The 25,381-nt window shown below is 40.3% G+C and overlaps 1 protein-coding gene across 2 annotated transcripts in view; it reads left to right on the forward strand.

Moving 5' to 3' along the window:
* Positions 1–25,381, forward strand: part of PTPRG (protein tyrosine phosphatase, receptor type, G) — a 1,006,925-nt gene that overhangs the window by 805,802 nt on the left and 175,742 nt on the right. For both annotated transcript variants that reach the window (XM_006862095.1, XM_006862096.1), the window contains exon 8: positions 17,884–18,076. In XM_006862095.1, coding sequence (XP_006862157.1) covers positions 17,884–18,076 — 193 coding nt within the window. The remainder of the gene's footprint in view (positions 1–17,883; positions 18,077–25,381) is intronic.

The raw sequence follows: 25,381 nt of genomic DNA on the forward strand, positions 1-25,381 counted from the left end.
CAAAATTTTGCAGGACCAACGACTTATTCATTGCAAATACCTTGTTTCAACATTATGAATGGTGACTCTACCCATGGACCTCGGCAGACAACACACAGGAATCAGTTTGACTTATATCTGGGGAAAGATGATGGGGAAGTGTAATATCATCAGTCAAAATAAGACAAAGGACCGACTGTGGAACTAACACCAATTGCTCATATTCAAGTTCAAGCTGAAGCTGAAGAAAATTAAAACAATTCTACAAGAGCCAAAATATGACCTTGAGTCTGTCCCACCTGAATTTAGAAACTATCTTAAGAACACATTTGACTCTTTAGAAACTAATGCTCAAAGACCAGAAGAATTTTAGGATGACATCAAGAACATCATGAATGAAGAATATAAAAGGCTATTAAAAAGACAAGAAAAATAGAGAAGATCAAAATAGATATCAGAAGAGACTTGCTCTTGAATGTAGGGAATCTAGAGAGACTAGAAGAAATGATGAAGTAAAGAGTTGAACAGAAAATTTCAAAGGACAGCTTGAGAAGACAGAGTCAAATATTATAACGAGATGTGCAAAAGACCTGGAGTTAGAAAAACAAGAGGAAAAAACATGCTCAGCATTTCTCAAGCTGAAAGACTTGAAGAAAAATTCAAGCCTTGACTTTCAATATTGAAGAATTCTGTCAGCAAAAGAAGATGCAAGGAATATACTATGTACCAAAAAGAATTGTACGCTGTTCAGGCATTTCAGGAGGGTAGCATGCAATCAAGAACTAATGATGTTGTAGAAAGAAGTCCAAGCTGCACTGAAGGCATTGGCGAAAAACAAGGCTCCAAGAATTGGCAAGACATAAATTGAAATCTTTCAACAAACTCATACAGCGCTGGAGGCACTCACTTATCTATGCCAAGAAATTTGAAAGATAGCCACCTCCTGGCCAACCAATTGAAAGAGAACCATAGTTGTACCCATTGCAAAAAAAAAAAAGTGACCTAGTGGAATGCGGAAATCATCAAACAATACTATGAATATCATGTGCAAGTAAATTTTTACTGACGATAATTCAAAATCTGAGAAGCTGGATTATACAAAGAAGAACAGAATGTGGTATCGGAATTGAAGGAAGACTCATTAATAACCTGCAATATGCAGATGACACAACCTTGCATGCTGGAAATGAAAAGGACTTTAAATACTTAACTGATGAAGATCAAACACTACAACTTTCAGTATGGATTATACCTCAGTGTAAAGATAACCAAGCCCTCACCACTGGACCAATAAATAACATCATGATAAATGAACAGATTGAAGTTATCAAAGATTGCATTTATTTTGAATTTACAATCAATGCCCATGGAAGCAGCAGTCAAGAAATCAAACCGTGTATTGCATTGGACAAATCTTTTTAAAATGAACCTCCTGAAAGTGTTAAAGAGCAAAGATACCACTCTGAGGATAAGATGTGCCTGACCCAAGCTATGGTATTTTGAGTCACTTCATATGCATGAAAAAGCTGAACAATGAATAATGAAAAACCATAGAAGAACTGATGAATTTGAATTTTGGTGTTAGTAAAGAATATTGAAAGTACCATGGACTGCTAGAAGAATGAACAAGTCTGTTTTGGAAGAAGTACCATTGAATTGCTCCTTAGAAGCAATTATGGAGAGACTTCATCTTTTGTATGTTGGAGATGTTATCAGAAAGGACCAGTCCCTAGAGAAGAAGGACATCGTATTTGGTAGATTGGAAGGTCGGTGTAAAAGAAGAAGACCCCCAACGAGATGAATTTGACACAGTGGCAGCAGTAATTGCATCAAATATCACAGCAATTGTGAGGATGGCACAGGAATAGCCAGTATTATGTTCTGTTGTAATTAGGGTCATTAGCAGTCAGAACCAACTCAACAACATCTAACAACAACACCATTAAAATAATTAAGGACACAGGCAAAAAGATTATGAAGTTAGCTACACGGGGAATTGTCCAAAGACTTTTTTAACAAGGGCAGAGTGTAGAGAGTAAGGGCTGGAGGAAGTAGACTTCTGTGACATTTTGTTCAGACCTCTTTTGTATTTAAGAAATAGAAACCCAGTCAAGTGCCTCATGTAGAGGGGTTCTTTCAGAGAAATAACAGTTGAGACACTCTGAGATGCAGCCAGTTGAGTCTTATCTTGAGTCTTATCATGATCAGGACTAGAACTAGAATGTGAGAACTATAGTTTCCTCTTTGTCTTCCCCTGGCCATATGGTCCCTTAAATCTTGGAGTTTCTGACTTTGTGGTTCTGTACTTCTGCAATTTTCTTTTTTAAAAAAAAACAAACTTTTTACTTTGAATGGAGTGAAGGTTTCCAGAACAGATGATCAGTTGTACACTCAACAAACCATATACTTTGTTTTGCTACATTACAATGATTGCAATCCCCTCCATGTACTATCAGTTAACAGCATTTACCTCTATGCACTTTACCTGTTGCATTCTTTCCTCTGTCTTCTGCTACCTACATCTTTCCTTTGCTAACCTTTGTTTTGATGTTTATTGCCTGCCCTGTCACACATGTTAATATGTGTCTACTCTCTAGCTTGTGAATAATTTTTCCTCCACCAGCCCCCCCCCATAGCCATCATAGATTATTTCTTTTATTAAGAAATCTTTTCTTAACTTTTTACAGCCTTGCTCTCAACAATATTTGTCCTTCTGCTGTGATTGGCTTAATTTCATTCATTATAATGTCTTTCAGGCTCATCTATGTTGTGAAGTATTACACAGATTCATTATTATTATTATTCAAAATTTTGTAATATTCTATTGTGTTAATGTTGAAAGTTTGTTTAACCATTCTTCTGTTGATGCTCATTTAGGCTGTGTCCATTTTTAAAATTTTTAAACTTTTTATTGTGACTTAAGTGAAGGTTTTCAGACAAAATCATCAGCTTTACATTCGACAGATTGCACACTTTGTTTCATCTCAATGATTATAATCCCCTCCCTGCAACAACAGTTATCCTGCTTCCTCCTTTCGGTTCCCCATTTACAGCTTATATTTCACAGATGAACAATGTGAAAATATTCTATGTGCACATAGAAAACAAAAAATATATATTCAATTAAATGTCCAAAGGGCACATTGTGCAAGCCAGCCTCCTGTCCACAGGCACACAGCCTTTCTCATTCCATGGGCCTAGGGCTCCCAACGTCTCTGTTCCTCTATGCTGCCACCTCTGTCACTATCTCTGCTATCACCGCTTGTCTAGATAGGGATCTGACATGCCACTCATGGTCCTGGGATTATCTGTTCCTGAAATGCAAGATTAATTACTCCCCTCTTTTAGTAACACATCTGCTACAATTACAGTTGTGACAATCACAATCAATCCTGCTAACAGTTATTCACAATTGAATCCAAAAATCCTATCACCATTATCCTCCATCCAGTTTCACCAGATCTATATGAAAAACAGGAAAACTGGTCAGTTTAGGATTCTACTTTACCCCCTCATTATGAAACTAAGCACACTAATGAAAGTTTGTAAGCCAGCCATTTCATGCTTCCCCCACCTCATTTTGATAACTGATGTCTAAATTGCCTATCCCTAAAAGGAGCTCTGGTAGCGTAGTGGTTACGAATCGGGCTGCGAACCTTAAGGCCAGGAGTTCGTAACTACCAGCTGCTCCGCGGGAGAAAGATGAGGCATTCTGCTCCCATAAAGATTTACAGCCTCGGAAACCCTGTACAGGGTCGCTATGGGTCGGATCCAACTCGACGGCACTTAACAACAACAACAACATCCTGGTGTGGCACTGTGGGCTAATGTGGTGGATGGCAAAGTTGATTTGAACCTCAAGACTAGTGGTTTAAGCTCACCAGCTGTTCTTCAGAAACCCTATACAGGGTTGCTGTAGATGGAAACTGATTCGAAGGCACTTTTTAACAATAACAAGAACAACATCAACCTAGTACACTGAGGAAACAAGCTTGTTCCTTGATATGAAGAATCCTATTCCGGTTGAAATTTTGAGGAACTGCATCCATAAGCAAAAGTCCAGTTTACCAAAGTATAACAGTTTGCATTTGCTGATGGCATCAAACATCTCTATCTTCATTTGGTTGAGTCCTGGTCACCTAGCCATTCAAACTAGGTCAAATAGGTAGTAGCTGCACATTTGGGATTTTTTTGCACATCTCCCTGCACTTCAGGCCGGTTGACTGTTTCACTCTTACCCTTACCCTCCAGGGGCTACGTCAGTATCAGTGCCCATGGGCCCAGATGTCTCCATCTTTGTGATGTGTCTCTTGTAGACAGCATATTGAAGTTTCCTGTTTTCTTGTCCATTCTGCTTTCTCTGTCTTTTAACTGCTGCATTTAATCCTTTTACGTTTAGTGTAATTCTCAAAGGTAGAAATCGGTTGCTGTCATTTTGCTGTGTACTTTTTTGTGTGGTGCTCTCGTTTCTTTGTTGCTCAAAGTTTTCTGTGCTGAGTTCATTTTGTTTGTGGGTTTTGTTTTCATTTCTGTTGTGTTCATGTTTAATAAATCATTCTGATTTTCCTCTTTTTTTTTTTTTGATGTGGTATACTTACTTTACCCCCTATTTAAAACAGTCTGTTTTATCTTGAAATGACTTGACTTCCTTGCCATTTGGAAGTTCTGTATCTACACTATTCCCACTTTTTGCTTTGTAGTTGATGTCATTAGAAGCTGACAATTCTTGTTCTATATTTTTTATCAGTCCCATGGGTTGGCTCTCCCTTGTTGTTGTTGTTAAAGTGCCATCGAGTCAGTTCCAACTCATAATGACCCTGTACAGGATTTCCAAGGAGCAGCTGGTAGATTTGAACTCTTGACTTTGTGGTTTGCAATCCACAATACCTCTGTATCTAAATTGAGTTCTGCTTGGTGGTGTTTCATGTATGATATCTCACGTTGGTTGTTGTCTGCTATTGTTCGTTCCTAGTCCAAAGAGAACTGCTTTGCATTTTTTTGTAAAGTTGATCTGGTGACTACAAATTCCTTTAAATTCTGTTTATTAGGAAATTTAAGTCATCCCTTTGTCTTCTTGCCTTCATGGTTTCTTCTGAGACATCTGAGCTTTGTCTTTTTGATTCTCCTTTGTTGGTAACTTTTTATTTTTCCTAAGCTGCTCTTAGGATTCTTTCCTTGTCTTTGACTTTGGAAAGTTTGATTATGATATGTCTTGGTGTTTTTCTTTTGGGATCTATCCGGTTTGGAGTTTGTTCAACTTCTTTTTGCTTATCTTTCCATCTTTTGTGATGTTAGGCAACTTTTATTAGACAACCCAGGGAAAGGGAAGATAAAAAGAGAAAGAAAGAGAGTAGTAAAGAAAGATCAAAAAGGGTAGAAGAAGAAGGGAAATGAGAAACTGAAAAAAAAAACAAAAGCAGAGGTTGTTGTTGTTATATGCTATGGAGTCAGTTCTGAGCCATAGTGACCCTGAACAGAGTTTCTGAGGCTGTAAATCTTTACGGGAGCAGAAATCCTCATCTTTCTCGCGCGGAGCAGCTGGTAGTTTTGAACTGCTGACCTTTCGGTTTGCAGCCCAATTCATAACCACTACGCTACCAGGGAATGCAAAGAGGAGAAAGAATAAACAGATAAAAACAATGATACATAAAAAGCAAACCTGAAAACAAAACAAAAACAGTGCTGCTGTTAGAGCCATAGAGAGAGAATTATGGGAGTCTCCTGCAAGCTAAGAAGCTTGTGAAGTAGGTGTGGGATGGATATAGCAGCAGAGACCTTGGCCCTCGATAGAGTTCCTATAGACCTTGGTATTACATATGTTCAGGGCACTCAACCCAAAAGTAGTTCATGGAGGCCCTTGTTAGAGCTGATTTCAGTGTGTTTTAGGACCTCACAGCAGTTGAGGGCAGGGTGACTGATTCAGTGCTGGTCTTTTGACTCTGTGGGTTCTTTAGGTCTGGAGCCAAGCCCACCTGAATCTACACATCAAAGTGGTGCACCCAAGTGGCACCACAGGCCCCCGCCTAACACTGGCATGGTCCCCAACCAAATGTCTCTGAACTTACAGAGAGCAGGGTCTGTCCTGGGGATGGATGAGGGTGGAAACTGGCCACCCCTCTAATCACCAGAGGACCATGGGGAAAAATAAGGTGACAGTGCTCTGCCAGACCACCTTCTGTTGCCAAAGGTGGCACAAGATAGTCACGCTGTATCTGGCCAACTGCTAAGCAGCCGGTTTCCATCTCTCAGCTTCTCCTCCCAGCAAGCACTCAATCCACTTCTCTAACCTTTCCTCTTAAGTTCAGAATTCCAGAATTTTCATCTGTGTCTGTTTCATCTGTCTCTTGTATCTTTGCTGTAGTGAGTCTGTATAGTCCATCTACCTACCCTCCCATCTTGCTGGAGTCCCCCACTTATTTTCTCTTGATTGCATGGCCCAATAAGGTTGTTCTTTAATACCAGGTGATCGCTCACTACCACTGATAACAGTCTGAGCAATTGAAGAGGATAGATCTGAAAACACATTGGCCAAAACGCATGTGTTGATTGGGAATTGGGTCATGACTCAACCTTGATTAAATTAGCTGAGGATCCAGTTAGGGTCCCAAGACCTACAGCATTGCTCCTCTAGGTGTCAATGGGACTGATCCTCTAGCAGGAGGTATGAACAGGAGAGGCAGGTGGTGTGGGGCCAGGTAGACAGATTTATTTGACTTCACCACCATTGACAGGCATATTACTTTGAGGGTATTTTTCTCTTTATTTTAATTCCACTGTGACAAAAAAGGAAGGGCTGGCAATGTGGTTTTCACACTGTTTCTGAATAAAATCTGTCATTCTTAAGGAGATAATGAAATATGGAATGAGTTTTCTTCCTAATGGTGAAGCCAACATTTTTTTAATAAAGTACAATGAAATTACAGTCCAAGTATTTATAACCTTGGGGTTAGGCAAAAGAAGGAGCTTTTAAAAGGGATCCTTTTGTCCACCAAGGAAAGTGTTTTGTTTTGTTTTGTTTTTCCCTTAAAGATTTAAAGGCTTGAGCTAATGAGGTTGAGAAATGTGTGACTACTTTTTTTAGAACTAAAGAAAGGATGGCTAGTGATTAATTGAGGAGAAATAAGAACCATTAACATATACAATGTTTTATTGTAGCTTTAGATATTGTGTGGGGCCAAACCAAAAGCAGCGAGCGATTTGGACCTGGGTTTTCTGTTAGGCACCATCAGCTCAGAACGTTTTGACGTATGGTAATAGGGCTCTTACAAAGTGGCTTGTATATTCTTCTACTCCTTTTCACCCATCCACACAGAGAGAGAAAAAATAATAATGGAAGCATTTTCTCTATGACTTTCAATATCTTAATTCTCTGTAGGTATTATTGGAAATAGTGAAGAAATAAATTAATCAGATTGGCTTCACAGATAGTTTTCACAGTTACTGCTTCATACATAGCCCCATCTTTTTCCTCAGGGAGGGTAACAGCTCATTTTCATGTGGCTAAACTGGATCCTTGCAACCCGGAGGTCACAGCTGTGTCAGCCTTCAGGAAGGAAAACATTAGCCCTCCAAGTATTATCGCTTCAGACCTCCCCATGCTGACCCTGCCAACATTCTTTCATAAGCTAGCACAGAGTGTTCATTTCACAAAGGCAGAGAGCCAATTCGGAAAAGCCAAGTAGCAAGGAATTCCAAGTCTGCTTCTATCAGAAAGAAAATACTCCTAGTTATCTATTCCTTCTCCAAAAGTCTGTGTTTCCTGTCTTTTCTATCCTCATCCAGAGTAGGTTGATGCAAGAAATGAAGCTGAGAGCATGAGCACCAAAAAATAGAGTGGCTAGCACAAACTGTTGGCTTGTCTGATGTAGATTAAATAGATAAATAGGAGGAACCATTTCTTTTGGTTCTTTTGTGTGTATCTGGGTAGACATTCAAGCCAGCCCTGTAGCCAGTGACCTCTGCTACTGTGTTGCTAATGGAATCACGTTGGCATGGTTGCCTAATAGTGTGGGTACCATTGAACATGTGTAAATGCCCTGCAAAAATCATTCCTTGACTTTGTCATCAAAACAAAATGGTGGTGCTCTGTCTTGGTGTGGGAGGTCAGAGGAGCCAAGGGCTAATACAGTGAGACGGTTGCTTGTACTGTATTTATGATCAGAGAATATGATCATCTTTGAGTTCCGTGTCCTTGCATTGCTTTTAATCTAGAACAGTGGTGGTTCATTAGTAGTAATCTCAACCCTCTCTTTCCAGGGATTTTTACATCCTGTTTACTGACACAGCTAATCATTTTCCCCAGAATTTATAGTATTTTAGCGCTTATTGGGTACTCAATCAAAAGGGCAATCAATTAAATCTGAATACTTCTAATCTGTTTGGTGTTGAGCTTTTATGCAGTTGTGTGTGTGTGTGTGTGTGTGTGTGTGTGTGTGTGTGTGTGTTTCTCTTCTAACAGCAAGCTAGTATGGATGGGAAAAGTTTATCTCTATGGTCTTTTTTAACCTCAGTTATCTGTCATAGAAGAGAGCAGCAGTTAAGACCATGTGCTTTGGAGCCAAACTGTCTGGGTTCCATTCTTGGCTTTATTCTGTAGCCACATTACTCATCTGCTCTATAACTCAGTGCCTCCATTTTCTTCTCTGTAAAATGGGGGTGGTAATGGAAGGATCCACCTAATGGAGTCATTATAAAGATTCAATATTGAAATGTGTATAAAAGCTTAGACAGCTATGCTCCGTAGATGTTAAATGGTGTTTTTGATGCTGCTGTAGCACTGGGGGTTAATGCCTTGCAGTTCAAACCGACCTAGCGGTCCAGTGCATTTTCCCACAGTGTTGCACCAGGACTCCATACAACAATGAGTATATAACAATTCATATGTTCCTATTCCAGTACTACATAATGTGTAGTACACATAAATAGTTGTGTTTTGTGTTTTTTTAATGGCAATATAAACATGCCACCATTAATCCAAAACAGATCGCTTTCTTGTTAATTATGGTCAAATCATTTTCTTCTGCAGAAGGTCTTTCTTAATTGCTTTTGGGGGGGTGGGGTGGAATTGTAGCTACAGGGGAACATGACCCTGCATTTAGCAAGTCTCATATTCCGTTTTATTGGCTTGGTTCAATAAGTAAAACTGGGTGCTCTAGGCTATTAGGAATTTAATATTTGATCATGATTGTCATGTTTCATAATGAGGCAAGCAAACAGTGTCTATACTGTCATCCTGCAAATGTACTGGGATGCTAAAGTGAATCTGACTCTCCTTAGTAGGTGTGACATTTCGGTTTCTTAGTGTGATTATAATGGACTCTGGTGTTGTTTAATTTCCATTATATATCTATTCTTTAAAAAATGGGGCATCTCAGCCTTTTAATGGTTCATAATTATATTACTTTGGGTGCTCCGTCATTTCCCCCTTCAGTTACAGTAGGCCTTTCTCCATGTCCTGTGGAAAAGGGTGTTTACTACACACCAATGTCATGAGTAGTTTCAACTTCCCTTTAAATCGAACCCACAGATTAAAAAATAATTATTCTGTGTCATATATTTACAATAAAAACTAAGTTGAAATGATTTATATATACTTCCAGCCAACACATTTGCAATTCAAGGTTAAAATCGCTCTTGAAACAGCACCAGTTAAAACGCAATTACAACTCCCCAAGCAGGGATAAAAAGAAAGAAATGTTTTACACGTTCACGTCAAAAGTTAAAAAGTCAATTTCATGTTATAGAAATAAAAACTTTCATTTATTTTTACTAAATGATAAATATATCATTAGTTGTATTAAAGTAAAGATAAATCCAATTGTGAATATTATATAACTGAAATAGTAAGAGAGGGTTAACAGTGCAGTCTTTCTAAGATGGATGGTGGCACTTTCTTCTGGTTCCCAGTTCCATCTGTGTTGGGCCCTCGAGGGGCTATTTTGTTCCAGAATGCAGAAGGAGGGCCAGGAGACTTAGGCTGCTGGTGGCAGGTGCACTGCATGGAATAATGGTCTTGGGGTTAGCTACAGGGAATTGCTTGGGAACTTGGACTATCATCATCATTGTCACATTTGACTTCTCAAGTGTGAAATTGTTGTTGTTGTTGTTAAATGCCGTTGTGTCTATTCTGATCAATAGAGACCCTATATAGACTCTGTATAGAGTTAAAATTAGGAAAGGTGTGTTACAGAGGTATATTTTTTCACCATACTTACTCAACCTGTATGTTGAGCAAATAATTTGAGAAGCTGGGTTCTATGAAGAAAAAAGTGACAACAGGATTGGAGGAAGACTCATTAACAGCCTGCAATATGCAGATGACACAACCTTGCTTGCTGAAAGTGAAGAGGACTTTAATACTTACTGATGAAGATCAAAGAGCACAGCCTGCAGTATGGATTTCATCTCAATGTAAAGAAAACAAATATCCTCACCTTGGGACTAATAAACAACATTCTTATCAATGGAGAAAAGATTGAAGTTGTCAAAGACTTCATTCTTCTTGGATCAATCATCAGCACTCATGGAAGCAACAGTCAAGAAATCAAATGATGTATAGCATCAGGCAACGGTGTCAGCTTGAAGACTAAAGTGCACCTGACCCAAGCCATGATATTTTCAGTAATCTCATATACATGCGAAAATTGGACAGTGAATAAGGAAGATCATAGAATTGATGCATCTGAGTTATGGTGTTGGAGGAGAATATTGAAAGTACCATGGGCTGCCAAAAGAGCAAAACAGACCTGCGTTGGAAGAAGTGCAGCCAGAGTGCTCCTTGGAGGCCAGCATGGCCAAACTTCGTTTCTCAGACTTTGGATATAGTGTCAGGAGGGACCAGTCGCTGGAGAAGGATATCATATTTGGTAGGGTTGAGGCTCAGAGGAAAAGAGAAAAATGGATTGGCAAAGTGGCAGCATCAGTGGGCTTAAGCATGGCAACAATTGTGAGGTTAGCCCAGGACTGGGCAGTGTTTCATTCTGTTGTGCATGAGTCAGTACCGACTCGATGGCACCTAACAACAACAAGTTTCCGAGGAGCAGTGAATAATGCTGGGGCCTAAGATGGCATGAAATGTCTAAGAGCCTAGACAGTAGAGTCATGCAGACCTGGGTTTTGCAACCTTACATCACCTCTTGCTTCCTTTGTGACCTTGGGCATGTTACTTAATGTCTCTAAGCCCAGTTTCCTTGTCAGTCAATTACACTACTTCTGCTACTGCTGCTGCTACTACTACTACTAGTACCATGGGTTAGGCATTGGGCTGCCAGTGACAAGGTCGGCAGTTCAAGCCCGCCAACTGCTGCATGAGAGAAAAGTGAGGCTGTCTGCTTCTGTAGAGGTTTACAGTCTCAGAAACCCTACGTCGGATCACTATGAGCTGGAATTAACTCAATGGGTAGTGGGTTTTGTTATTAATAATAATAGTACCAGCCTCAGGTTTGCTGTCAGCATTAAATAAGAGAGTACGTAAAACTCTTAGCATGATGCCATTGTTGTTGTTGGGTGCCATGGAGCCCATCTGCTCTGTAGGTTCTTTAGGCTGCAGTCTTTCCCGGAGCATGGTGCCAGGACTTTCTTGCGCAGGGTCACTGGCTGGGATTGACCTGACATCCTTTCAGTCAGTACTGAACTATTATGTGTCGCCAGGGTTTCTTAGCACAATGCTGAACACATAATCAGTATTTAGCAAAATGCTAGCTATTAGTGTTAAAGTTACAGTAATAGCGTCATTATTAATGTTGGTATAATGTCAATATTTCAAGTTAAGGCTGCTGTTTCAACAGGTGACTCCTTGGAAACTGTATACAAAGTCACTAAGGGTTGGAACCACATGACAGCACTTAACAACAGCAACAATGCAATACTTCTAAAAGCCATATGAGATAAGTAATGCTTTGCTCTCCGTTGTATAGATGACAGAAATGAAGCACAGAAAGGTTAAATTATTTGACCAGGGTCACACATTTAGCAAGTAAAGTTTAGAATCAGTATTTGAACCCAGGCAGTGAGAATCAAAGTTTTGAAGTTGTAGAATTTGGAACAGACTAGATCATAGGACACTACAGCGAGAGCGTTAAACAGAGATATGACTTGATCTTTATTTTTTATATTTTTTAAAAAGATCACTCTGTGGTTATTAAGTGAATCTTCAAGAGTAGAACAAATTAACCTTCAACATATGACCCTGTCATAAACTCAGACAGACAGGGGGAAGCATGAGTCTGGGTAGCTTGTTTGTGGCTCCAGTGTTAGATAGACTACCATTCTGCCCAACTCTAAGGGGCACCTTCTCTCTGCATCCCTGGGAATGATACAAAGTGGAGATCCAATGGTGCTCAGTTTCGCCTTATGTGAGTACGGTTTCAAGACAAGGATGAGGACCAAGGACAACCTGACAGGTGTGTAATGACGTTTCAGCAGGTTTCCGGCCTAGATCACATGCCAAAGCAAAAAATGTCAGCTTCCCTGTCAATCCAAGGATCTTGGAGGTTTCCACTAAATGGCCAGCAGCCATCTCCTGCCAGTTACCAAAGAGATAGGCCACTGACAACTATCATTCCACTGAGAGGAATGACAGGGCCTTCGTGAATCTGCCAACCTACAGAAGGACATTTGATGAGTCTGTTAAACTTGTCCTCCATTTCCTCTTTTGTATGGCTGTCAAGTAAAGCTATGATCCAGTTGACAATCTATCATTCAGGTCATCGGTTCACTCTGAAAACCATCACATCCTTCCTTCAAAATCTTTGGGCAACTTGAGTTAATGACAAGGAAGCAGCCGGGCTTTTAAGCCATAGCATGTCATTAAGCTGTAAGAACAATTTAAGCAAAAGCATTTTTCTGTTAAACTCAGAACCAGCCTTTTTTTTTTTTTTTTTTTACAGTTATATGACTAATTCCTCCCAGTGGCTTCAGAAATAAACTTTTTAGAAGAACTCAATGCTGGCTGCAAGAGAAACAGATATTCTAGCGAACAAACTTGAGAGTCATACGTCTCAGACAGCCGCTGAAGTCATCGTTTTTGGTGGTGGCTGTGGTGGTGGTGGTTGTTAAGGGTGGTCAAGTCAGTTCTGACTCATAATGACTCTTTGTACAGTTTCCCAAGGAGTGGCTGGTGAGCTTGAACCGCCGACCTTCCAGTTCAAACTGACTTTGCAGTCTAGCGCATTAACCCGCAGCGTCATACCAGGACTCCCCTTTTTGGTAGTTCAGAGGTGAAATTATTTCTGGACAGATGGTTGTCTCTCCCAGAAATGTTTCAACCTTACTTGCTATATATGATAACCCATTTCATTTTTTTTTAAATCACCCTGAACATTAAAGAATTCTTTCCTTTATTCAACTCACGTGTCTTGGGCCTTAATATATGCCAATTTCCTCTTACTGGGCCTTCTCTGGACAAGGAGAAGAGCTGGTCAGCATCTTCCAATACAACAGCCTTTCATCAGCCCACTCTTCAGTCACCTTGTCTTCCGGCTAAACAATTCCACTTCCCTTAACCTTTCCTCACAGGATTGATTCTCCATCCTTTCAATCATTCTGGTTGGTCTTTTCCTGGACGGTCTCCAGAGGACCTTTGTTAATTCCTTTCTTGTAGTTTTGAGAAGTCATTTTTCTCTCAGAAAATCTGAGCTCTTCTCTCGTTTTTGGATGCAGTCAGTTCTGACTTCACCGCCTTCTCGAGTGGGTATATGTTGATAGATTGGGGTGATTTTTTCTTTATAGCCTCTCTAAGCTGTCTTCAAATGTAGGTCACATTCAGACAGAGCAAACAATCCAGTTTTCTTACTTTTTCTGTCATTTATTGCCTTTTTCCCTTCACTGGAAATGAAGAAACAATAGTAGGAGGGAAGAACAATCGGAGGGAAGACTGATTCTAGATAAGTAAACTGACACCATTTGAGTTGTTAAGCAAAGAGAAATTAAAAGTAGATCGTTACAGTAGTGAATAATTGCTATTAGGACTGACTGTGAGGGTCGGAAATGTAGAGATAGATGTTTTTTTGACAAAAGGAGGGGAGTGATTAATTTTGCAGCCCAGGAGTCGGAGGTCCCTCATACCATCAGGTGAGAAGAGCAGAGAGCAGGACCCTACCCAGAGAGGCAGTGACACCAGGGATGGAGACAGAGACAATGACGTGGACAGATGGAGCACCTGGGGACATTAGACTCAGGGAGGGAGAAGGGCCGTGTGCTGATGGCCGGCTGAGGGGGCAGGCCTGTGTAGTGTACCCTTTGGTTATTTGATGATGCATGGAGGGTATTATAATCATTGCAATGAAACGAAATACAACAGAATTAATGTAAAACGGATTTTCTCCCATGTAAACCCACATAATTCACAATAAAAACGTAAAAAAAAAAGAATAGATCATTACAAGTAACAAAGGAGAACCATGAAGTAATACAGGAGTTACCTCAGCTTTTAAGCTGTTGGAGAGACACCCCTGGTTCAGTTACCTTGATGAAGAAGCAGAAGATGTTTCATGGTTTATTACCACTTTACATAAGAAAGAGAACGGAAGGGAGGAGGAGGAAAGTTCAGTGAATCCATATAGTTTAATGATTTTTTGCAAGCAGGTCATTTTCTATGTCATCTCTGAAGCTCCTTGAGGAACAGTGGGACAAGTTTCAGATTTTACAGCAATCCAGACAATAATTCTCTTTTTGATTTTTCACAGTAGTGTTGACGGCCTTCTGCTCCCCTGAAGACTAGGGCAGCCATTTAATACCTGCTTAGAATGCATCCTTCTAGCTTCGTCCTGCCTTATAATACTACAGACAGCATTCCGATTTGGCATTTGAGAAGCCAGATGGGCCAGAAACAATCCATTCCCCTTTCTCTCTTCTGCATTCTGTTTGCTCCCTCCTACCTCAAGGAGTTAAGGAGCTCTGGTAGCGTAGTGGTTACGAATTGGGCTGTGAACCGCAAGGTCAGCAGTTTGAAACTACCAGGTGGTCCGTGGGAGAAAGATGAGGTGTTCTGCTCCCGTAAAGATTTATAGCCTCAGAAACCCTGTGCAGGGCTGCTATGAGTCAGAATTGACTCCATGGCACACAGCCACCACCACCTCAAGGAGTTAGTACTTTGGAGGTTGAGCATTTGAACTTAAGTTCATTTCTTTAGTGACAAGTGTAGCTTTGTGGTCCATTGAGACCAAGTCTTTGTCACCCACTTACTGCTCTATCCTTCTTATAGAATAGAATGACCTTTTTGAATGGAGGGCCACAAATAATCCCTTTTGATAATAAAATTTTGATCTTAGAGTCCTGATCATTTTTTTCTTTGCATTTCCATAAGGATTGACTAGCAGTCTTGTGAAAGGTGTTGGTGTTTTTAGAAATTAAAAAATGAATAATAATAATGACAGTTAATCTTAATTGGGTGTCCTGGTGTTGTGCTGTAGGATAAGCAGTGGACTGCTAACCACAAAGTCGGTAGCTCAAACCCACCAACTATTTCTTGGAAACCTTATATAGGATCACTATGAGTTGGAAGCGACTGGATGGCACTTAACAAACAGAAGCAAGAATCTTTACCGAAGACATACTGTGTACTGAGTAAATTAGATCCATCTAAGGCCTTTGAAAACCTTTACAAAGTAGGTACTGTTACTACATGGTGTTATGAAGTGCTATCAAGTTAGTTCCAAGCAAGATACTGCTCAGTCCTGCTCTATCCTCACAATCATTGTTATGTTTGAGACTATTGTTGTATCCATCTCATTGTTAATCTATCTCATTGAGGATCTTTCTCTTTTCGCTGACCCTCTACCGAGCATGGTATCCTTATCTACAGACCGTTCCTTCCTGATAACATGCCCAACATCCCTGAGACCAAGTCTCACCCTACTTACTTCTCACGAGCTTTCTTCTAAGGAGCCAATCTTCTTTCAAAACAGATTTGTTCAGTTTTGTGCCCGTCTGTGTATAGTTCACATTCTTTGCCAATACCATAATTCAAAGGCATCAATTCTTCTTCATTCTTCCTTATTCGTTGCCCATCTTTTGCATGCACACATAGGCTTTACAATTGCAAGTAGTTCATCGACGATTGCCTGTCTGGTAAATGTTGAACTTGGGTAATTTCTTCCACAAGTTGAGCTTTTAAATGATTTTGTGACTTCATGAATTTGCTGTTGTTTTCCCCTAGTATGTATATAAGAAGGTGCCTGTTAATAGGAATTAAATCACTAACATGTACTGAGTAAGTGTCAGGCAATATGTCAAGCACGCCAGATGAATTATTTAACACAGACAAAATGCCTATTGGGTAGATGCTGCTGTGGTTGTCATCATTTTATTGAGGAAGAATTGAAACTTAGGGAAAGTAAGCTGCTTGTTCCATGTCACAGGGTAGGTAAATGATGGAACCAGAACTCCCACCTTATTTAGAGCATTTTGGCTCTGAAAAACAAATACAATAAAAAAGCAGTTGCCATTGAGTCGATTCTGTCTCACGGGGACCGCATGTGTGTCAGAATAGAACTATAGTCTACATGGTTTTTACTAGTTGATCTTCTTGAGCTAGATTACCAAGCCTTTCTTTACAGGTGCCTCTGGGTGGGCTTTTGGTTAATAAACAACCACTTAAATGTTTCCAACAAGAGGGAACGCCAGTCTGACTCTGGTGGTGGTGGTGATGGTGATGGTGATGGTGGTGGTGGTGGTTGTGTGCCATCTTCCAACTCATAGCTAACCTATATGGGGTTTCTTAGACTGTGCATCTTTACAGGAACAGAAAGCATCATCTTTCTCCCTCAGAGCCACTAGTAGATTCAAACTGCTGACCTTGCAGTTAGCAACCTATCTTGTACTCCACTACCCTAATAGGGTTCCTAAATCAGACTCTTGTTAAGTGCATTGGAGTTGGTTCTGATTCACATCAACCGTGTATAAGGTTTCCGAGGAGTTTGAATCATTGACCTTGCAGTTCAAACCGTCCTTTTGGCCCTGTTCTTTATCCTACAGTTCAGCACTAGTACTCCATTCTGACTATGCTGCCAAATTGGTTCCAACCCTGGTGAGCTGGAACTGCCGACCTTGTGGCTCAAACTGAGTGTGCATTCTGACTGTTGTTGTTGTTAAGTGTGGTCTAGTCGGTTCCAATTCATAGTGACCCTGAATAGGGTGTCCAAGGAGCAACTGCTGAGCTTGAACCTCCAACCCAGCGCATTAACCCACAGCACCACACCAATACTGTAATTGTTGTTATTAAGTGCCATCGAGTCAGCTCTGATCTACACCAGGACTGTTATCGTTACTGTTGTAAAGTACTATCGAGTCAATTCTGACCCATAGCGGCCCTGTATAGGGTTTCCAAGGAGCAGCTGGTGATAATGAACCACTGACCTTGCAGTTCAAATGACTTTGCAGTCTGACACGTTAGTCCACAGAACCATACCAGGGCTCCACACCAGGACTGTAGAACCTACCAATTTCATTACAACTCTATAATCCTTCCATAATGTTAAAGGTCTTGTTAAGGTAGACCACTGCAAGGCTGTTGCTGGTGTTTGAGACAAGAATTAAACAGTTCTGTTGCTGTCATTGTTAAGTGCCATTGAGTCAGTTCCAACCTATAACAACCTCTTTATATGGTTTCTATGGAGAAGCTGGTGAGCTTCAACTGCTGACCTTGTGGTTCAAACCAACTTTGCAGTGCAGCGCATTAACCCACAGAGCCAGTTAATGTTTTCCTGGTTAGTTGACAGGTCAGACGCAGCAGCCAGATAAGCCCAGTGGCAGTGATTTCAGCAGGCAGCCTACAGTCCTATTGGGTTGATGGGTTTTGTCATCAGCATTTGCAACCATCTTTTGTTTTTATTACCTCACCCTGTTTGAACCATACAGCTTTTCTAATTGTTGTTGTTTTTTTCTCCCCTCTGCTTCTCTGTGCAGCTTGAGGCTTTCTATTCCATTTTCACCACGGAGCAACAAGACCACGTCAAGTCGGTGGAGTATCTCAGAAATAACTTTCGACCACAGCAGGGTCTGAATGACAGAGTGGTGTCTAAGTCCGCCGTCCGTGATGCGTGGAACCATGACATGACAGACTTCTTAGAAAACCCACTGGGGACGGAAGCCTCTAAAGGTATTTTTGGATTAAGTGTCCTTACACAGAGAAAGATTCCTTATCATAAATTACTTTAAATTAAAAGGAACTCAAAGCCAGCCAAGAATTGCTTCTTAAGGAGTTAAGAGCATCTGTTTCTTTGCTAAAAGAAACTTATCTGCAAGATAAACACAAGCAGTTGTGGGAATAACTTTAGTTAAATAAATACATTAAAAATTGGCCTTTTGACTAGTAATATATCAGTTATTCTCTTTGCATTTTTACCGTATAATGGTGGTGGTGTTAGATGCCATTGAGTAGGGTCCGACTCAGAGCGACCCTGTACACAACAGAATGAAATACAGCCCGGTCCTGCACCAACCTCACAATTGTTGTTATGTGTGAGTGAATTGTTGCTGCCCCTATGCCAGTCCGTCTTGTTGGGAGTCTTCATCATTTTGTTGACCCTCTTGTTTGCCTTGCACGATATCCTTCTCCGAGGACTGGTCCCTCCTGATTATATGTCCAAAGTATAACTATGTTGTTATTGTTAAGTGCCATCGAGTCACTGCTGACTCATAGCAACCCTGTATAGGGTTTCCATAGAGCTGATGGTGGATTTAAACCGCTGACCTTGCAGTTCAAGCCAACCTCTCCGTTCCAGTATAATATCCATGGAAACACACCAGGATTCCTGAAGTATAATTGTGTTGTTAAGTGTCTTCGAGTCAGTTTTGACTCATAACGATAATTGTATAGGGTTTCTGAGGGCCGGCTGGTAAATTTGCAGTTCAAATCAACCTTGTGCTTATCCTACAGTGCCACGCCAGGATTACCTAATTCATAACTAAAGAAATTGTTTTGCTATTTTATAAGCTCTTTAAATCTGTTGAGATCAGGAACGTGTCTTTCAGCTCAAACATTGTTGTTAGGTGCCATTGAGTAGGTACTGACCCTTATTGACCTTATGCACACAGAACAAAACACTGCCCGATCCTGGGCCAACCTCACTACTGTTGCCACGCTTGAGTCCATTGATGCTGCCACTTGGCCAACCCATTTCATTGAGTGGTCTTCCTCTTTTTCTCTGACACTCCACCTTAACAAACATGATCGCCTTCTCCAGCAACTGGTCCCTTCTGACAATATGTCCAAAGTAGGAGGGACGAAATTTGGCCATCCTGGCCTCTAAGGAGCACTCTGGCTGCACTTCTTCCAAAACAGATCTATTGGTTCTTTTGGCAGCCCATGGCACTTTCAGTATACCCCTCCAACACCATAACTCAAAGGCATCAATTCTTCTATGGTCTTCCTTATTCACTGTCCAGTTTTCGCATGCATGAGGTTATTGAAAACACCATGGCTTGGGTCAGACGCACCTTAGTCCTCAAGCTGACACCTTTGCTCTTCAACACTTAAAAAAGGTCTTGTGCAGCAAATTTGCCTAATGCAATACGTCATTTGATCTCGTGACTGCTTCTTCCGTGAATGCTGATAGTTGATCCAAGAAGAATGAAGTCCTTGACAACTTCAATCTTTTCTCCATTGAAAAGAATGTTGTTTATTGGTCCATTGGTGAGGATTTTTGTTTTCTTTACATTGAGATGTAATCCATACCAAAGGCTGTGGTCTTTGATCTTCATTAGTAAATATTTTAAGTCCTCTTCACTTTCAGCAGGCAAGGTTGTATCATCTGCATATCGCAGGTTGTTAATGAGTCTTCCTCCAATCCTGATGGCACATTTTTCTTCATAGAACCAAGCTTCATAGGTACCTTTTAATTCAAACATTGGTACCTTTTAATTGCTGCCAACACCCCAGTGTGTAGTGTTCTTGCTCACATCCAAAATAGGCCAGAATGCCAACTCCATTTTCCTGTCCCCACTCGAAATCACTTTGCCTTTTTTAAACCAAGAGTGTTATTTAAGTTTCATCCCCATATCTGATAAATATAAGTTTATAATTTCCTAGGTGCCACTTGTCTGTCAGTTTGTCATACTGTTGTAGATTGTGAGTTGCTGTGATTCTGGAAGCTATGCCATGGGTATTTTAAATACCATGAGGGTCACCCACAGTGGTCAGGTTTCAGATGAGCTTCCAGGCGAAGACAGACTAGGAAGAAGGAGAGGTGAACTACTTACAAATATTTAGTAGCTGAAAACCTTAGAATAGCCGAGAAACACTGTCAGATATAATGCCAGAAAATGAGTGCCTTGGGTTGGTAAGTACTCAAAATGTGACTGGGGACGAACTGCCTCCTCAAAGCAGAGTAAACTGTAATGACACAGATGGAGTTAAGCCCTCGGAACTTACATTTGCTGATTGGATACAACTCAAAATGAAGAGAAACAGCTATAAACATCTATTAATAATAGAAACATGAACTATACAAAGTATGAATTAGGAAAATTGGAAATTGTAAAAAATTAAATGGAATTCATAAACATCAATACCCTAGTAATTGTTGTTGTTGTTAAGCGCCGTTGAGTCGGTTCCGACACATAGCGACCCTGAACAGGGTTTCTAAGGCTGTAAATCTTTATGGGAGCAGGCCACCTCATCTTTCTCCCGTGGAGCAGCTGGTAGCTTCGAACTACTGACCTTGTGGTTTGCAGCCCGATTTGTAACCACTACGCTATCAGAGCTCCTTTTCCTAGTCATTAGTGAGGTGAAATGAACTAGTATTGGCCATTTTGAATCTGACGATCACATGGTTTAATATGCCAGGAATGACAAATGGAAGAGAAATGCTGTCACAATCATCTTTAAAAAGAACATATCAAAATCTGTCATGTGGTACAATGCTGTCTGTGATAGGATAATATCCATGCGCCTACAGGGAAGCCCAGTTAATACCGCTGTTATTAAATTTATGCTCCAACCACTAAAGCCAGTGAGGGTGAAACAGAAGAATTCTACCAACTTCTTCAATCTGAAATTGATCAAACATGCATTCAAGATATATTGATAATAACTGGTGTTGGGAATGCAAAGGTTGGAAACAAAAAGGAAGGATCAGTAGTTGGAAAATGGCCTGGGTGATAGAAATGATGCTGGAGATCACATGATAGAATTCTGCAAAACCATGATTTGTTCATTTCAAATACCTTTTTTAAGCATCATAAGAGATGACTATACGCATGGACCTCACCAGATGGAATACACAGAAATTAAATTCACTACATCTGTGGAAAGAGACACAGAAATCAAATTGACTACATCTGATGGAAAAGCTCCATATCATCAGCCAAAACAAGGCCAGAGGCAAGTTGTGGAACAGACCATCAGTTGCTCACATGCAAATTCAGCCTGAAGCTGAAGAAAATGAAAACAAGTCCACGAGAGCCAAAATATGACTTTGACTATATCCCACCTGATTTTAGAGATCATCTGATGAACAGATTTAATATATTAAGTACTAAAGATCAAAGACCAGAAGAGTTGTGGAATGACATCAAGAATATCTTACAGGAAGAAAGCAAAAAGTCATTAAGACAAAAATGAAGGAAAAGTTCAAAATGGATGTCAGAAAAGACTCTGCAACTTGCTCTCCAGCATACAGCCGCAAAAGCAAATGAAAGAAATGAGGAGGTACAAGAGCTGAACAGAAATTTTCAAAGGTCATCTCGAGAAGACAGAGTCAAATAATACAACAAAGTGTGCAACAATCTGGAGTTAGAAAACCAAAAAGGAAGAACATGTTCAGAATTTCTCCAGTTGAGGGAACTGAAGAAAAAATTTTGGTCTCAGCTTTTGTTAGTGAAGGATTCTCTGGGCAAATTATTAAATAATTCAGAGAGCATCAAAAGATGGAAGGGATACACAAAATCCTGTACCAAAAGGATGTGGTTGATCTTCAACCATTTCAAGAGGTAGCATATGATCAAGAGCCAGTGATACTGAAGGAAGAAGGCCAAAGTGCATTGAAGGAATTGGCAAAGAACAAGGCACCAGGAATTCATGGAATAAAAATTGAAATCTTTCAGGAAAGTGAGGTGGCACTGGAGGCACTCACTCATCTATGCCAAAAAATTTGGAAGACAGCTATCTGGCCAACTGACTGGAAGAGATCCATATTTGTGCCCTATCCAAAGAGAGGTGACCCAACATAATGCAGAAATCATCAGACAATATCTTTCATATCCCATGTGAGTAAAGTTTTACTAAAGATAATTCAGAAATGGCTGCAAGCATACATTGACAGAGAACTTCCAGAGGTTCAAGCCGGATTCAGAAGAGGATGTGGAACAAGGGATATCATGATGTCCAATGGATCTTGGCTGAAAGAAGAGAATATCAGAAAGATGTTTACCTGTGCTTTATTAACTACGCAAAGGTTTTCAGTTGTGTGGATCATCACAAGCTATGGACAATATTGAGAAGTATGAGTATTCCAGAACTCTTAATTGTGCTCATGAGGAACCTGTACATGGATCAAGAGGCGGTTGTTCGAACAGAATATGAGAACACTGAATAGTTTAAAATTAGGAAAGGTGTGCAACTGGATTGTATTCTTTCACCATACTTATTCAGCCTGTATACTGAGCAAATAATTTGAGAAACTGGGTTATATGAAGAAAAACATGGCATCAAGATTGGAGGAACACTCATTAGCAACCTGCGAGATGCAGATGATACAACCTTGCTTGCTATAAGTGATAAAGATCAATGACTGCAGCCTTCGGTATGTATTGCATCTCAATGTAAAGAAAACAAAAATCCTCACCAATAAACAACATTCTTATCAACAGAGAAAAGATTGAAGTTGTCGAAGACTTCGTTTTTCTTTGATCAACCATCAACACACATGGAAGCAGCAGTCAAGAAATCAAATGCTGTATTGCATTAGGCAGATCAGCACAAGACCTTTTTAAAAAGTGTTGAACAGCAAAGATGTCAGCTTGAGGACTAAGGTGCACCTGACCCAAGCCATGGTATTTTCAATATCCTCATATACATGCGAAAGCTGGGCAGTGAATAAGGAAGACAGTAGAAGAATTGCTGCATCTGAGTTATGGTGTTGGAGGAGAATATTCAAAGTGCCATGGGCTGCCAAAAGAACAAACAGATCTATCTGTGTTGGATGAAGTGCAGCCTGAGTGTTTCTTGGAGGCCAGGATGGCCAAATTTCGTCTCTCATAATTTGGACACATTGTCAGGAGGGACCAGTCACTGGAGAAGGATATCATGTTTGTTAAGGTGGAGAGTCAGAGAAAAAGAGGAAGATCCCCAGCGAGATGGATTGACACAGTGGCAGCATCAGTGGGCAACAATTGTGAGGTTGGCCCAGGATCAGGCAGTGTTTCGTTCTGTTGTGCAAAGGGTCGCTATGAGTCAGTAACAACTTGATGGCACCTAACAACAACAATTTCCTGGCATCTTAATCTTTCCTATGGCTACTTTCTTATGTGAATTTCTCTTCCAGGAAACTAGAAAGTATAATTTTACCTTCACTGCATTATCCCCTTCCCTCTCCTCACAACCCCCCTCCCCTACCACCTCTGCTCCCGCCCCACCTTCCGACTCTGATTTGTCATAATTGCGCTGCACAGCTTAATATAACTGTAGGATTCTGGAAACACCAAAAGGAATAAGATTGATCAAATTTCTTGTCCTTGGAAGGGAGGAAGGAATAAGAAGGAATTTCCTTGGTGTGCCCAAGCCAACACTCTCATTCTCCAAAAATTGTACGATTGGGTAACTTTGGAAGTGCTTGTGGCATTTGTCAACACAGGAAGCAGACTGTGATATTTTTAGTATGGTAAATTATGTGGAAAGGTTTTGTTTCCAGAATGCCCCACCTCGCATAAAAGGCACTAGTTTGCTACCATGTGAGCTGTGTAGGAATGGGGAAATAAGACCCTGTTCTACAAAAGATGGTCACAAAACTACAGCAACACTTATTTTGAATATAACAATGAGCCCATCTTTGGCATGTGTTTTTTTTGAAAGGAGCCAAAAGAAAAGGAAAAAGGAGCTTTAAGAATGTGAAAATACTTCCTTTCTGTGTGATTTTGTTTGAGGACAGTGAGGAAGAGTTAGTCTGGCCAGGTTCCCTTCATTAAGCTCTGAATTCAAGTAATTTGAGGCCGACACTTTGTCAAGGGCTTCATTTGTCAGCTGGGAACAATGGAAGGATTTAGAAGCTCACAAGCTTATAAAATATCAGTGGTTGGGCTGGCATAGGAAACTTCACTTGGGCTAATTTTTCTCTAACTTGGCTAAAAATAAAGAAACCACCTGAACTGGACGGCTTTCTCCCAAGGGAACATGCTTGAGAAAAGCAGGGTTCTTAGGAATTGCCTGTTTTGTGAGAGATATAAGTAGAGGAGATGTGGGGAATGGGGAATTTAAAACACAAATGAGTACAAGATCTGGTAGCTCAGGATGGCTGGTATTATGACAATCACAAAGCACTTTGCTGAAAAACGGGCTGAGCATAGGACATATCTTCTGTGCAGGGAGAATACATGGTCCTTGTTACTCAAGAAAGTTAGAGGAGATTAATGGTTTCCATTGCATTAAATTGTCAAAATGGGTAAGGTCTCTCAATGAGTGGGCTTTCTCTGAATTCAGTCAGGGCTCCATCCTTAAGTCTGGGAATTCAGGTCTTTGTTCAATCATATTTATTACAATTATCATGATATCCATTGTTGAATTTCCAGATGTGTAAATATTAAAACATTTTATGACCTTCTAGAGAAAGACCTAGACAGTCCTAGGAGTGTGTTTTATAACATAGTTATTTTATAACAGACTCCAGTAGAGCCTGAAACTAACATCCCCAGGAAAGTGCACACATAACATGTACAACTCAACAAATTTTCTGAAACTGAACACATCTGGGTAACAAGCACCCAGGTCAAGAAACTGAGGTCACCAAATTCCCTTTGTCCCTAGTCATTATCCTTTCCCCAAAGGGTGGCCATGCCCATGAATTAGCTTTGCCTGTTTTTAACTTTCATATAAATAGAACCATCCAATACCGTATTCTGTTGTATCTTGCTTCCTTTGCTCTATAATGTCTTTGAGCAGTATCCATGTTGTTGCATGTAGTTGTAACTTGTTCTTTCGTATTGCTCATTGTGTGACTGTACTCAAATTTATCTATCTTAGTAAATATGAATATATGAATCATTTCTAAGTTTTAGTGATGATGGAAATTCTTGAACTTGCCTTTTAGTGAACACGTGGACATGTCTCTGTTGGGTATACACCTAGGAGTAAAATGTCTGCATTATGTATATCTTTATGCTGTACATGTAAGCTTATCTTTGGTAGATGCTGCTGAGCAGTTTACCAAACTGATTGTATATACCAGTTTATACTTCCACCTTAAGTATT

Source organism: Chrysochloris asiatica, unplaced genomic scaffold, assembly GCF_000296735.1.
Source record: "Chrysochloris asiatica unplaced genomic scaffold, ChrAsi1.0 scaffold00046, whole genome shotgun sequence".
Classification (NCBI taxonomy): Eukaryota; Metazoa; Chordata; class Mammalia; order Afrosoricida; family Chrysochloridae; genus Chrysochloris; species Chrysochloris asiatica.